Consider the following 14,923-nt stretch of genomic DNA (forward strand, 5'->3'; position numbering starts at 1 on the left):
TAACACTTTTAAGTTACTACATGATTAATTATGTGTTCCTTCATAGTCTGATAGATCACTTCACTATTCATTTACTATGTAGGAAAAACAAATAAATGCATTTGACAGTTTCTGTATTTTAGTGATACTCACTGCTGGCGTCTCCGTTGATGCTGCCTGAGGCCAGCTCAGGCTCCGTGGAGTTGCTGGAAGTGTGCGAGCGAGTGTCCAGAGCGGCCAGGGACTGGAGCATGCTCAGCAGGCTGTTGGAGGTGGGGAACTGCAGGTACTTCTCTGGCACATAGCCAACATGGCCTGTTTTATTCCGTGCCTGTCAACAGGAATCACACACAACTTTAGGCTATGTTCACATTACCAGGCTGAAGTGACTCAAATCTGATTTTTTGCCCTATGTCGCTTAGATCTGATTTTTTCATGGCTGTGTGAACATGCCAAATTTAATTTGAGTCACTTTCATATGTGGTCCTAAACAGGATACGTATCCGATCCATGGATATTTGACATGAATGTGAATGGTCAAATCAAAACAGAATTCACAGATCGTTTTTGCTTTTACGCATTAGCATTAGCGCTACGTGCTTCTCTCTCGTACCCACATTGCATCTCTTGGTGCAGCTGTGCAGCTATAGCTGAAAAAACAGCAAAAGCAAACCACTTGTCCTTTTTTTTCACCTCCTCGAACTCAGCATGAACTTCAGAGCAGCTGTTTACTGTTTCTGCACTTCAGCAAAAGATGCTCCACATCTGAGCTGCTAACTCATCCATTTATAACCCTTTATAAAGCTACGAGTCTCTCGTCTCTCTAATATGAGGGTTTTTGTTGTTGGTGAAGAAGGAGACGTTTATACAGGTATCAATGTGCAGCATGTGAGTCGTTTCAGGAACAGATTTGTTCACATTACACACAGATACAAATCACTTACATTTGTGATTGTGAACCGTCAAGATAGACAAATCAGGTCTGAGCAAAAAATCAGATTTGAGCAAAAAATTTGATTTGAGCAATGTGGCTTTTAATGTGAACGTGGCCTTAGTTTGTCCGAATGACTTTATGTATCATTTTGCCATTTTAGAATATTTTCTTAAGTAAACATACATATTTTTATGATCAATGTCACTGACTAAGGCCATTTTTACACCTAAAAATCTGGACCTTTGTTACATTAAAAATGGGAGATTCTCCTCTGATTTCTTTTATTTCTGTGTATAAGTAAGGGTTAATTTACTGGTAAAGTAAAAACATGAATTCCCAGTCTAAGTCTAAAGGCAAAAACTTTTTAGGCAGGGCCTAAAGGAGACCAAAGGAGGCCAAAGATAAGATAGAGGAGCAAAAAAGGGTAAACTCTAATTGATATTAAACATTGAAACTCCAAAATGGCAACTTTACAGGACATTTTTATGGAAGTCGTTGTGGAAAGATTTTAATTGTTTTCTTCTCATGCAATATAAAGAAAAAGAGCCAGAATAAAATTTCTAAAGGGAAAAAAATATACAGTTTTTTGTGTGACAATAACAAAACGTGAGTTTACCTTGACCCAGTCCTCCATGTCTCCATCCTCAATGACCTCCAGCATCTCATGTTCATCAATTGTCAGCTCATCAGGCTGAGACGCCTGAGAAAAAGAGAGAGAGAGAGACAGAGACAGAGAGGGAGAGAGAGATTAGGGTGGGAATGTTCTGGATCTGGCAGCCCTGTGTACACAGATCTGGGTGTGTGTAGGTGTGTTTGAGTGCAAACACTCATAACCTTGTCTGTACAGTGGTGTGAAAAAAGTTTGTGCACCCCTGATAATTTTTATGATTTCCCCTTATAAATCATAAATTGTTCAGATCAGCAATTTCAGTTAAATATCATATAGCAGACGAAACACAGTGATATTATATAGTTTATAGGATTTACAGAAAGTGTGCAATAATTCTTTAAACTAAATTAGTCAGGTGCATAAATTTGGGCACCCTTATTGTTTTATTGATTTGAATACCTTTATCACTAATTATTAAAACACAGAATTTGTTTGGTAAGCTCATTGACCCTTGACCTACATTCACACAGATAACTCCAATTATGAGAAAGGGTTAATGTGGCCAATTGCAAGTTGGATCCTTCAACAAGACAACGACCCAAAACACTAAACTCTGCTCTAAATCTAGTAAAAGCACTAAAGCATTCATGCAGAGGAGCAAGTACACCGTTCTGGAATGATGATCATCTCAGTCCCCAGACCTGAATATGACTGAAATATAATCTGTGGTGTGATTTAAAGAAGCTGTTTATGATCAGAAACCTGAATCAAACCTGACTGAACTGGAGATGATCAGTAAAGAAGAATGATCTGAAATACCTTCAACCAGAAGCAAAAACAGACTCTCATTGGAAGCTATAGGAAAAGTTGCCTAATTTTAGTTTAAAGAATTATTGCACACTTTCTGTAAATCCTATAAACGTCATTTCACTTCTCAGATATCACTGTGTTCATCTGCGTTATGATGTACAGTATTTAACTGAAATTGCTGATCCAAACAACCAATCATTTATAAAAGAAAATCATGAAAATGCTCAGGGTTGCCCAAACTTTTTCATACCACTTTAAGCGTTAACTCACACTCTCACATTAGCTAATCCACAGGTTAAAATATTAATCACTGTTAAGATCTTCTTCAGTTGAAATAAAAAAAAAAAAAATACATTTTTATGTGATTTACTGCAAAAAATAAGCATACTTAAGTGTTAAGTACAGATAAGATGGCAAAATAACTGTGACATTATGGATATATAAATATAAATATAATAGATTTACAGATAAATGACAAAAATCCTGCATAATGCAAACACTTTATTATACAGCTCTGGACAAAAATAAGAGATCACTTAAAAATGATGAGTTTCTTTGATTTTACCAAATTAAAAACCTCTGGAATATAATCAAGAGGAAGATGGATGATCACAAGCCATCAAACCACCAAACTGAACTGCTTGAATTTTTGCACCAGGAGTAAAGCAGCATAAAGTTATCCAAAAGCAGTGTGTAAGACTGGTGGAGGAGAACATGATGCCAAAATGCATGAAAACTGTGATTAAAAACCAGGGATACTACAGGGTTGCTAAAACTTTATGAATATGAACTTGTTTTCTTTGCATTTTTTCTGAAAGCTCTGCATCTTTTTTGTTATTTCAGTCATTTCTCATTTTCTGTAAATAAATGCTCTAAATGACAATATTTTTATTTTGAATTTGGGAGAAATGTTGTCCGTAGTTTATAGAATAAAATAACAATGTTCATTTTACTCAAACATAAACCTATAAATGTATCAATGTATTACTTTTCAGATGCATCATTTCTAAGACATCAGATATGAGACTCCAAAAGGCACGGTACTTTGATAATGATCCTGATAATGTGTGTTTTTGAGTTACCTTGTAGGAGTAGAGCACCTTGCAGGTGAGCGGGTAGTTCCTCAGGGTTCCTGAAGGGCTGGAGCTGCTGTCATCAAACGCCTCCATGTTTTCCTCCAAATCTTCTCCTTCTTCTCGGTCCAAGTCCACCGCGGTCTACAGAAACACAACAGCTGCTCAGCAACACTACTGAAACACAGCAGGACTGAAGACTTAAAGATTGAAGGTTACTGCGAGAATGCTGGACACAATAAAGCCACGTATTTGACTGTAACAGGGGCGTCGCCCATCCACCTGCCTGCCTGTACAATGCCATTGGACCACAGCAGGTCAGGTGGCCCCTGGAGACCAGAACCTGACACAGCGACTGAAAGATAAGATTACCTTATTAAAAGCTAATGGACAATAGCTTATAATGCAGGCCGGTTTGGGCTCTGTGATTGGCTGACGGTGGGTGTGGAGGCTGGCAGAACTGATCCAGGATCAGCAGGAGGGACTAACGGGCGGACTCGTGGGCTGGGAGCCGGAGCAGCGGTCAGAACAATAACTCTGTAATGTTGACACAGTACACTAAAGACATTTAAAGAACATTTGCTGTACACACAAGGTGAAGCCTGGAGGCCTTTCTGCCCCGCCTGCTGTTATATAATCAAATCTGACCTTCACCTTTAACAAAGTGAGTGAGAACCTCACACAGTGCTCTCTGAGAGCCTTATTACACTACTGAAATTTAAATAAAACAAAACGTAACTACAGTTTTACAGGTGAATCATAAAAAATTAGAATACTTTTGAAAAATTACTTTATTTCAGTAATTCAGTTGAAAATGTGAAACTCATATATTATATAGATGTATTAAACACAGAGTGATCTATATTAAGTGTTTATTTATTTTATTGTTGATTATTATGGCTTACATAATAAAAAAATAAAAAAATCAGTGTCTCAGAAAATGAGAATACTATATTAGACCAATTGGTACTTTTGGCAGTGTGGGCAGTGTGCCAAGTCCTGCTGGAAAATGAAATCCAGCATCTCCATAAAAGCCTTCAGCAGATGACATGTCTCTTCAAACCATAACTAATTGTGGAAACTTCACACTAGACCTCAAGCTGAAACCTTTTATGGAGATGCAGATTTCATTTTCCAGCAGGACTTGAAACACTGTCCACACTGCCAAAAGTACCAATTGCTCTTATATAATATTCTAATTTTCTGAAACACTGATTTTGGGGTTTTCGTTGGCTGTAATCCAAAATCATCAACAATAAAATAAATAAGCGCTTAAAATAGATCACTCTGTGTTTAATACATCTATATAATATATGAGTTTCACACTTTGAACTGAATTACTGAAATAAAGTTACTTTTTAATGATATTCCATTTTTTTGAGATGCACCTGTATTCTTCTTTTTCTTATATACTGTATTTTTTGCTCCTTGCTATATCACTACATACCTTTGTCTGCTCATCCCCCTCTCTATATATACTTTTTTTATTACTGCCATCCTTTGATCTCTCTCTGTCTATCTCTCTTTCTGTCTTTCTCTTCTGTTGTTTCCTAATGATTAGCCATCCTATTCTCTTGGGATTCACTGGCTTTTTAATTAATCACAGAAAAAAAAAAGATGATAGAAAAGAGTATTTACATGTATTATTTATGTTTTTATTTACCACACTGTTATAAGAGGTGGGTGTGGTCAAGGTGTCACTTTATGGGGTGGGTGTAGTTTGGGTTCATGACTGGCCCTTCTATCACATATACCCTGACTCTATGCCTTGATTGCCCCTCCTTTACACTCTCTCTCCCTCTTTCCCCCTCTCTCTGCTTTGCCATGATTGACACTTCTATTCTTTCTCTCTCTTTTTCAGTCTCTCTCTCCTCCTTGATTGACCCTTCTATACTCTTTCTTTCTTTTTCCCTCTGCATCCTTCGCCATGATTGTTCCTCTTATACTCTCTCCCTCTCTCTCTCTCTCTCTCTCTCAATTCTTAGCCATGATTGGACCAACTATAGTCTCTCTCTCACCTTGATTGGCCCTCCATTACTCTCTTTGTCTCTGCTTTGCCATGATTGGCCCTCCTACCACCTATACCCCACCTTCTTTGCCATGATTGGCCCTCCTTTACTTTCTTTCTCTCTCTCTCTCTCTCTCTCTCTCTCTCTCTCTCTCTCTCTCTCTCTCTCTCTCACTTCTTTGCCATGATTGACCCACATATATTCTCTTTCACCTTCATTGCCCCTCCATTACTCTCTTTCTCTTCCTTTAACAGTTTTATAAGGGGTGGGTGGGGTCAAGGTGTCACTTTATAGGGTTTGGGGTATATGCATCTCTTTTTTTCTCTGCCTCTTTTTGCTCTCCTTTGCCTTACATGACCCTCTTTCACTTTCTCACTCTTTCACCTTGATTGGCCCTCTCGTTATCTCTCCATCTCCTTGCTCACCATGACTGATTCTCCTATACTCTCTCTCTATCTCTCTCTCTCTCTCTCTTTTGCCTTGATTGGCTTTCCATTACTCTCTCTCTCCAACTGTTTTCTCTCTTTCTCTGATTTTCCTTGATTGACCCCTGCAATACTCTCTTTCTTTCACATTGACTGACCCTCCTATACTATATATATATTTCTTTCTTTCTTTCTCTCTCTTTTTTGTCTTGACAGGTACTCATGTATACTCTCCCTCTTTCTCTCCTTCTCTCTCACCTTTGCCTTAATTTTCCCCCTATACTTCTGTTCTCTATGCTTTTCCTTGTATGATCCTCCTATACCCTCTTTCTTTCTCTCTGTCAATCTATTTGCTTTTTTCAGTGTGGCTCTCTTATACTCAATTTCTTTTTCTCTCTTTAGTTTTCCATTATTTGATTTTTTTTACTTGTTTTTGATTGGCCCTCCTATATTCTCCCCTCTCTATCTCTCTTTTCGTTGATTGGCTCTCCTTTAATCTTTTTCTCTCTCTGCTCCGCTTCGATTGGCCTTCTTATACATTTTCTTTAGGCTTGTCCTTGATTGTCCTCCTATATTCTGCCTCCCTCTCTCTTTTCCTGTCTCTCCCAGTCATTTGATCTCCACCTTTCTCTCTCTGTCTCTCTCTCTATTTGGTTTTCAATAATTGCCCCTCTGATGCTCTCTTTACTTTCTCCCCTACTGTTTCTCTTTGATTGGCCCAGTAATACCCCCCTCTTCTCTTTTTACTGTACTGGACCTCCTATCTCTCTTTGATAGGTCCTTGTATACTCTGTCTCTCTTCTTGATTCACTCTCCCTGCTTGTTCTTCATTGACCAGCTCTCTCTCTCTCTCTCTCTCTCTCTCTCTCTCTCTCTCTCTGTGCTGCAGGCTGGTGTGAGCTGAATACTGAGTGAACTGGGAGAAGAGGAGGAGCAGCAGCACAGCCAGGTAAAAGATAGACACACCTTTAAATATTTATTAATTTACTTTATTTATTTATCAATGTATTATCTGCAGGTCATATTAAACATGTTAATCAGATCTAAGTGGATCAGGGTGTCTGTGACTCTCAGCACAGTTTAATCAGGTGCTGCATTTAACTGACCTTACAGTCAATTCTACAGCTGTAATTCTACAGTGTACCAGCAGGCGGAGGCAGAGCACAGACCTGCCAGACTGACCCCTCTTCATCAATTTCCCTCACTTTCTGAAAGCGTCTGAAATCATAATGTGATAATGATTCACCCGCAGCCCCGGCGTGACACTCTGATGAGTGATGTTTCACTCTTTCACCTCTCATCACCTTATCCATCAATTCTCAATTACGCCTTAACTCATCACTGTCACTGACACGCCACCGGTCAATATTACACCCAGAGCAGAGGATGGAGCTCCGCCCTTTATTATATATAGAGAGAAACAACACAAATATACAGTACTGTAATATATACAGCTCTGTAAAAAAAATAAGAGACCATTTAAATATAAAGAATTTCTTTGATTTTACTAAATTAAAAACCTCTGGAATATAATCATGATCACAAGCCAATAAACCAGGAGTAAATGCATAAAGTTATCCAAAAGCAGTGTGTAAAACTGGTGGAGGAGAACATGCCAAGAAGTATAAAAATAGGGTTATTCCACCAAATATTGATTTCTGAACCCTTAAACTTGATTATGAACTTGATTTCTTTTCATTATTTGAGGTCTACCTTACCTTGCCTGACCCTACCTTACCTTACTCTACACTACCTTACCTAACCATACTGTACCTTACCTTACTCTACCTTACACTATCTTACCTTACCTTATCTTACCTGACCCTACCTTACCGTACCTGACCCTGCCTTACCTTACCTTACCCTACTTTACCTTAACTTACCCTACCTCACCTTACCTGGCCCTACTTTACCTTACCTTACCCTACCTTACTTTACCTGACCCTACTTTACCTTACCTTACCTTACCCTACCTTACCTTACCTTACCCTAACCTACTCTACCTTACACTACCCTACCTTACTTTACCTGACCCTACTTTACCTTACCTTACCTTACCCTACCTTACCTTACCATAACCTACTCTACCTTACACTACCCTACCTTACCTGACCCTACCTTACTTTACCTTACACTACCCTACCTTACCTTACCCTACATTACCCTACCCTACCCTACCTTACCTGTCCCTACCTTACTTTACTATACCCTACCCTACCTTATCTTACAAAAAAAACAGACAGTATATTCTCAGGGGCAATATCCTAGATATCATTTCTAATTATTTTCCAGTACAAACACGGCTGATGTTTTTTTTTTAATCTGCCAATAATATGTTTAGTCTAATTTAAACGTTATTATAATTATATTAGAAAAATATATTTCATAAAATTCCAAAAGAATTGGATTATTTTAATCTGTACCTTATAAGCTAAATAATCATACCTTGTAGGATAGCACAGTCCCTTCACTATCTACAAACACTTTCTTAAAAACCCCTACAATTATGCTGCACTTACTAAAATATCTTGTATTACACTAACATATTATTATAATGTTTTATTTCTGTATCTGTGTTTATCTTTGTACCTAATACAAGTTCAACATTGCTTTGGTTTTGGCCGTGTCTCAGCATTTTAACGGACTCTGGACAAGAGCCTGTGCTAAATGCTGTAAATGCCAATGTACACCATTAAGCCATAACATTAAAACCACTGCCAGCAATAAAATGAAACCATGAATAACAGTGAATGTGGTTTTAGTGATACCTGTCGTGATGTACAGTATTTTGCAAATGTTTAAGGCACCTGTGGGAATTTCGGTAAAGAAAAAGCTTCTTATCTGTGCAGTAAGTGTTTATTAGCTTATTTCTAGTTCTAATCATATTAATCAACACCTGGTTTGGTAAATTACTGCTAAATGTGGTAAATCAGGTGAGCTGCTGACGGAACTGAACATAATATACACATGATGACTGAGGAGCATCCAGGAGAATCTGGAATTGCTACACTTTGTTCTTCAGCTTACAGGCTCACAGGATTTAACATACTTAGTTAAAACTGAGAATTCCTTGTTACGTTTTACTGTATGTACTGTATGTTTATTTGCATCTGTTTATATAATATGTGGTGCTTTCATTTCAGGTAAAAACACTCATATTGCTGAGATAAATGGATTAGTGTACTTTGCTTTGGTGCCTAAAACTTTTGCACAGTACTGTATATATACTGTATGAGGCATCAAGTTGACTCGACAAGTCAGAGCTACAGTAAGGAGGACCTATATAACATCAGTCAGGTGGTTTTAATGTTTTGGCTGATTCGTATGCATGTAAAGTTTTTGGCAGCACGACCCATAGAAGACGTCAGGGTAGTTTAAGGACATTTCAGAAACATTGCGTGTGTGTGTGTATGTACTGTGTGTGTGTGTATATGTACTGTGTGTGTGTTTGCTCTCCGTTAGCCGGGCTGATTGAAGCACAATGCTGCTGACAGGCTCAGGAAGAGTGTGGGCAGACGGCTGGGCGATCAGGCAGGTTACAGGACGTGACGTTAACGGGGAAAAACCCTGTTTGTGTTGGAAAAGTGAACAATACCCAGCTTCTCAGCTCCACACACAGGAAGCTCTGCAGCCGTGTGCCAGACAGAGCAGCTGTGTGTGGAAGAGTCAGGTGAAAAAATGTGTATACTGTATTTTTCGCACTATAAGGTGCACTTTAAATCCTTTACTTTTCCCAAAAATTTACAGAGCATCTTATAATCTGGTGCTCATTATGTATGAATAATACCAGTTAGGTTGTAAGGAGAAGTAAATCCACTCCTTGAAGCCAAGGCTGGAGCATTATTTTCATTCCGGCCACTCTGGCCACACCATGGACACACCCCCAGCTATGGACACACTCTCAGACTTGCTGATGCCTAGAACACTTTTTATAGTTCTACCATATTTTGCACTAGTAGTTCATTCACTAGTTAATTCATCTACTGTTTACGTATCTTTTGCACTGTTTACGTATCTTTTGCACTGCTTAATTTAATTTAAATTATTATATAACTGTGTATTTGCACTTTCTGTTTGGCTGACATCAGTTATCCTCACATTATGCACATCAACTGGTGTTCACTGTCTATTGTGTTCAACTGCACTACCTCCATTCTCCATCTCCATTACACACACACACACACGAAGAATGTACATTTACACTGTATATTCTATTTCTTATTTGATTGTATTTATATGTATCTTTATATTTTATATTTTATCTTTTTTAACTTGTGTATTGTGTAACCTGCTGCTGGATGCCAAGAATTTCCCCCCGGGGATCAATAAAGTATCTATCTATCTATCTGTCTATCTATCTATCTATCTATCTATCTATCTATCTATCTATCTATCTATCTATCTATCTATCTATCTATCTATCTATCTATCTATCTATCTATCTATCTATCTATCTATCTATCTATCTATCTATCTACCTATCTATCTATCTATAGTGTAGCGCTATCGGGCAGCATTTACTTGCGCTAATCACTGCTAACCGCGCTAAAATACTGAAAATCTAAGCTTACCAAAATAAACAGTTTTTAGGAGAGAAATCTGTGTAGATTAACATCCAGCACTTGTTTGACTTTGTAAGAAATACAGTAAGAATTACAGTTTTGTTAACTTTGTTTACCTGCTGAATTAGAAGGGAAACATGGTGACACCCTTGTTCCTTACTATTATTGCTTAAGTTGCGCCTTATAATCCGGTGCATAAAACACAAAGGAAAATAGACGTTCATTGACAGTGCACCTTATAATACGGTGCCGTATAGTCTCTAAATTACGGTATGCAAATTTACCTTCAGCTGAAATGTAGTCAATCAACTTGGGCATGCAGGTGTTTCCATAGCAACTAATGGAAGCGTAAAGCAACATTTTTTATCATATTTATCAATACCAACTTAAAAGAGTTAGTAGCGCTCAGAGGAAACTGACATGTAATACAGCTCTGAAAAAAATTAAGAGAGCACTTAAAAATGATGAGTTTCTTTAATTTTTACCAAATTGAAAATATAATCAAGAGCAAGCCAACAAATCAAGCTGAACTGCTTATTTTTTTGCACCAGGAGTAAAGGCATAAAGTTATCCAAAATCAGTGTGTAAGACTGGTGGAGGAGAACATGCCAAGATGCATGAAAACTGAGATTAAAAACCAGGGTTATTCCACCAAATATTGATTTCTGAACTCTTAAAACTTTATAAATATGAACTTGTTTTCTTTGCATTATTTGAGGTCTGAAAGCTCTGCATGTTTTTTGTTATTTCAGCCATTTATCATTTTCTGTAAATAAATGCTCTAAATGACAATATTTTTATTTGGAATTTGGGAGAAATGTTGTTCGTAGTTTATAGAATAAAACAACAATGTTTCTTTTACTCAAACATAAACCTATAAATAGCAAAATCTGATTCAGAAACTTATTCAGAAACTGAAGTAGTCTCCTAATTCTTTTCAGAGCTGTATATAAAAAGTAGTATGACAAAAACCTATATTGTGTGTTCAGGTAGAATAATGTGATTTTATTGTTGATGTAAAAGTTGGGTTTATGTGCATGTGCCTATTTAACTATTCACAGCAAGATAGCAATGAACGTCTGACTGTTGAAGACTGTCTAGGGTTTAATCAGTCAGTGGCGCACCTGTGTTTTCAGTTGCCATAATCGCAATAAGCCAGAAATTTACCTGAACACACCTCATTTCCAGACCACCACCCCCATCAGTGTAGATATATTTACAAGCACTGTTGCTATTTAAAAGATGCAGACGGAAGGCGTGAAATAGACTGTTGGCGGGGTATAAGATAGCAATTAGCACTGCAACATGTCTCGCACAGGGTATAAAATAGAACCTTAGTGTTTCTGAATGAGTGCATCATAATGGTAGTATATAAACAGTTATACACTGGGATAGTGCATAGAGTGAATAATGGTGATAAATGTATGATAAAGCGTAGAATCTCAACACTGTTGAGATGTTGTGGGTAATGGATGCATGATAAAGGTAACATTTAAACAGGTGTGTACTGGGAGAGAGGGATTGTGGGTAATGAGTATATATGATAAGGGTAGTATATAAACACATGTAAGTGTACACTGTGAATGGGATTGTGGGTAATGGTGTATGATAAGGGAAGCATATAAAGGGGTGCGTACTGAGAGTGAAGGATCATGGGTAGTGAGGGAGGGCAGGGATGCCCAGCGTTCGTTCTCCAGCTCCTCCATCACCTGGTTCATGGCACTCTTCAGCCACGTATCCACGGACACGCCCACCTGCCGCAGCAGATCCAGACGAGCTTCTGCCTTCAGCTTCACCGTCTGAAAGAGAGCGAGAGAGGAAATGGACATCAGTAATACACACAATACACACCTGTTGTGAGATCAGATACAGCTGTGCTGCTGGAGTTTTTAAACACCCATATACCGTATTTTTCACACTATAAGGCACAAGTGAAATCCTTTAATTCTGCCCAAAATCACCAGTGCTCCTTATGTATGAATTAAGGAGCAGTAAAGCCATATACAGGAGTTTCAGTTTAGTTTTCCAGCACCGTGACTGGAGCAGTATTAGCATTAGCCGCTAACCACTATTTCCCCGTTCAGAGGTGAGTATTATCATCCTGTAGCCTGCTGCTAACCCCGCCTAGCACTGCTGGAGCAGCATTAGCCACTAACCGCACTATGCGCTAGCTTTTTGGCTGTTCAGAGGTAAGTATTATCAGCCTGTAGCCTGCTGCTAACCGAGGCTAGCACTGCTGGAGCAGCATTAGCATTCGTCGTTAACCACAGTGCTAGCTCTTTCGTCATTCAGAGAGGAGTATATTGGACTGTAGCCTGCACATTTACTATTTTAAAACAAGCTATGTGGGACGAAGCGCTAGCTAATACCAGCGCTGGCTTACCAGAACACTTAGGGTTCCTCAGTGCAGCATTGTTGGCTGGCAATGCTCCAGCCTTAGTGCTGGAGAAATTCGGGAATCTAAACTTACTGTAAATAAACGAAAGCACTTAACTCACACAAATAAACAGTTTTCAGAAGAGAAATCTGTGTAGATTAACATTTCGTGCTTTTTCTTATTACAGACGATATATCTACACAAAAAGATGTTACACAGAAACATATTAAATTAAATAATAAAAAAATTAAATAGGTACACAAATAATGTAACGTACCGTCAGAGTAAGTAAACAAAACTGTAATTCTGAAAACTGTTTATTTGGGTGAATAAATCGCTTCCGTTTACCAATGTAAGCTTAGATTTCCAGATACCGTATCGCTATCGGTAGCCTAGCCTACATTACGCTTGTTTGCGAGCTGAGTGCATGCATCACAAAATAGCAGTAAACATCTAACGTTTGACTGTTGTCAGGGTTTAAATCAGTCAGTGGTGCACCTGTGTTTTCTGCTGCCAGGATAGCAATATGCCAGAAATGTACCTGAACACACCTCATTTCCAGACCACCACGTCTATCAGTGTAGATTTATTCAAAAGCACTGTTGCTATTTAAAGATGCCAGCGGAAGGAGTTAAAATAGACTGCTGGTGGGGTGTAAGCTAGTAATGAGCATCGTGATTGTGCAGGGTGTAAGATAGGACCACTCATCACAAGTGATTCTGAGTGTTAACAGCAGCTGGCTTTTATAAAGACAAGCAAAAACATGAGTTAAACATGTTTGATTTGTCAGAGATGACACAAAAAAAGCTTTAACGAGCATTTTTCTGACTAAACGATGCATCAGAATGGATGTTGACATTCCTGGCTAATTACTGAAGCCCTAAGTCACACACACACACACACACACACACACAACCCTGCCAGATGTCTCTAAACACTCCCTGTTGGCTTCTCTTAATGAGAAACGGCAGTCACTTCGCCTCTCACGCCTCAGAAGGAAAGGTTGCGAAAATAGCTGCACCCTGAAGGAATTCTGTTTGTGAGGAGAATAAAGGTAAGCAGGAACAATAAATTATAAAAAAAGTTTGGACTGATATGGGAACTCTTTTCCATATTTATTGAGCTCCACATACAGAAGTCCACATACAGTGTGTAACGCATGTGTAACTCTGCAACATGGAGTTGTAGAGGTTCCTGCTACAGATTGTGTGGTAGGGATGTTGGGAGTGTTGATAGAGCGTCCAATAGAAACGCATTCTACACATTTTCAATCAGAGATCATTTTTAAGTCTGGAGATTCAACTGGGAGCAGCAGATCAGTAGTAGATCAGCAGCAGATCGGGAGATTGTTGGTTCGAATCCTGGTCATGCAGCTTGCCATCAGCTGCCAGAGCCCTGAGAGAGCACAACTGGTCTTGCTCTCTCTGGGTGGGTACAGTAGATGGCGCTCTTTCCCCTCATCACTCCTAGGGTGATGATGATCAGCACAAGACTGCGTCTGTGAGCTGATGTATCAGAACCGAGTCGCTGTGCTTTCCTCCGAGCATTAGCGATGTGATGCTACTTAGCAATGCTGCTTTAGCAGCAGCTCAAAAAGAGGTGGAGTCTGACTTCACATGTATTGGAGGAGGCATGTACTGGTCTTCATCCTCCTTCTTGTGTTGGGGCATTACACCGATCAGAACCATCTGGAATCTTCTGGAAGGCTCTGTTTGAGGCTTGGTAAAATGGAACAGTACATAAAAAACACTTAATCACACTTCCAAGGAAACTTCAGCTCTTTAATAATTGACGCTAAGTACACTTCCTGCCATTTTGGGGAAACTTCCTGCTATACAATGGGCCGCCAAAATAATCTTTATGTTCTCATACTGACCCTTTTCATCCTTTGCTTATTTTACTCCCCCCGCGCTTATCCATTAGCTCTTAATGGTGTGATTAAATATTAATGGGAGACTAATGAAAGATCAGAAGCAAGGACTTTCAGAGTTTCTATGGAAAAAAAATTAAAAGAGGAAGATCACAGAGTTTCCACAGCAGATGAACCGAAGAGAGAGAATGCTGCATTAACTGCAGGACATGCCTCATACATAACCCCTAATAAATGCTTAATAACTGCAGGGTTTAATATACTGTAACAATAT

The 14,923-nt window shown here is 38.8% G+C and overlaps 1 protein-coding gene across 3 annotated transcripts in view; it reads right to left on the reverse strand.

Annotated features, from left to right (window-relative positions):
• Nucleotides 1–14,923, reverse strand: part of LOC103036410 (F-BAR and double SH3 domains protein 2) — a 153,044-nt gene that overhangs the window by 8,100 nt on the left and 130,021 nt on the right. For 2 of the 3 annotated variants that reach the window (XM_049483324.1, XM_049483326.1), the window contains 4 exons: nucleotides 12,040–12,201; nucleotides 3,416–3,550; nucleotides 1,530–1,613; nucleotides 133–310 (listed from right to left, as the gene is read on the reverse strand). In XM_049483324.1, coding sequence (XP_049339281.1) covers nucleotides 133–310; nucleotides 1,530–1,613; nucleotides 3,416–3,550; nucleotides 12,040–12,201 — 559 coding nt within the window. The remainder of the gene's footprint in view (nucleotides 1–132; nucleotides 311–1,529; nucleotides 1,614–3,415; nucleotides 3,551–12,039; nucleotides 12,202–14,923) is intronic. The other variant, XM_049483325.1, reaches the window with a different exon arrangement.

Source organism: Astyanax mexicanus, chromosome 9 (genome assembly GCF_023375975.1).
Source record: "Astyanax mexicanus isolate ESR-SI-001 chromosome 9, AstMex3_surface, whole genome shotgun sequence".
Taxonomy (NCBI): Eukaryota; Metazoa; Chordata; class Actinopteri; order Characiformes; family Acestrorhamphidae; genus Astyanax; species Astyanax mexicanus.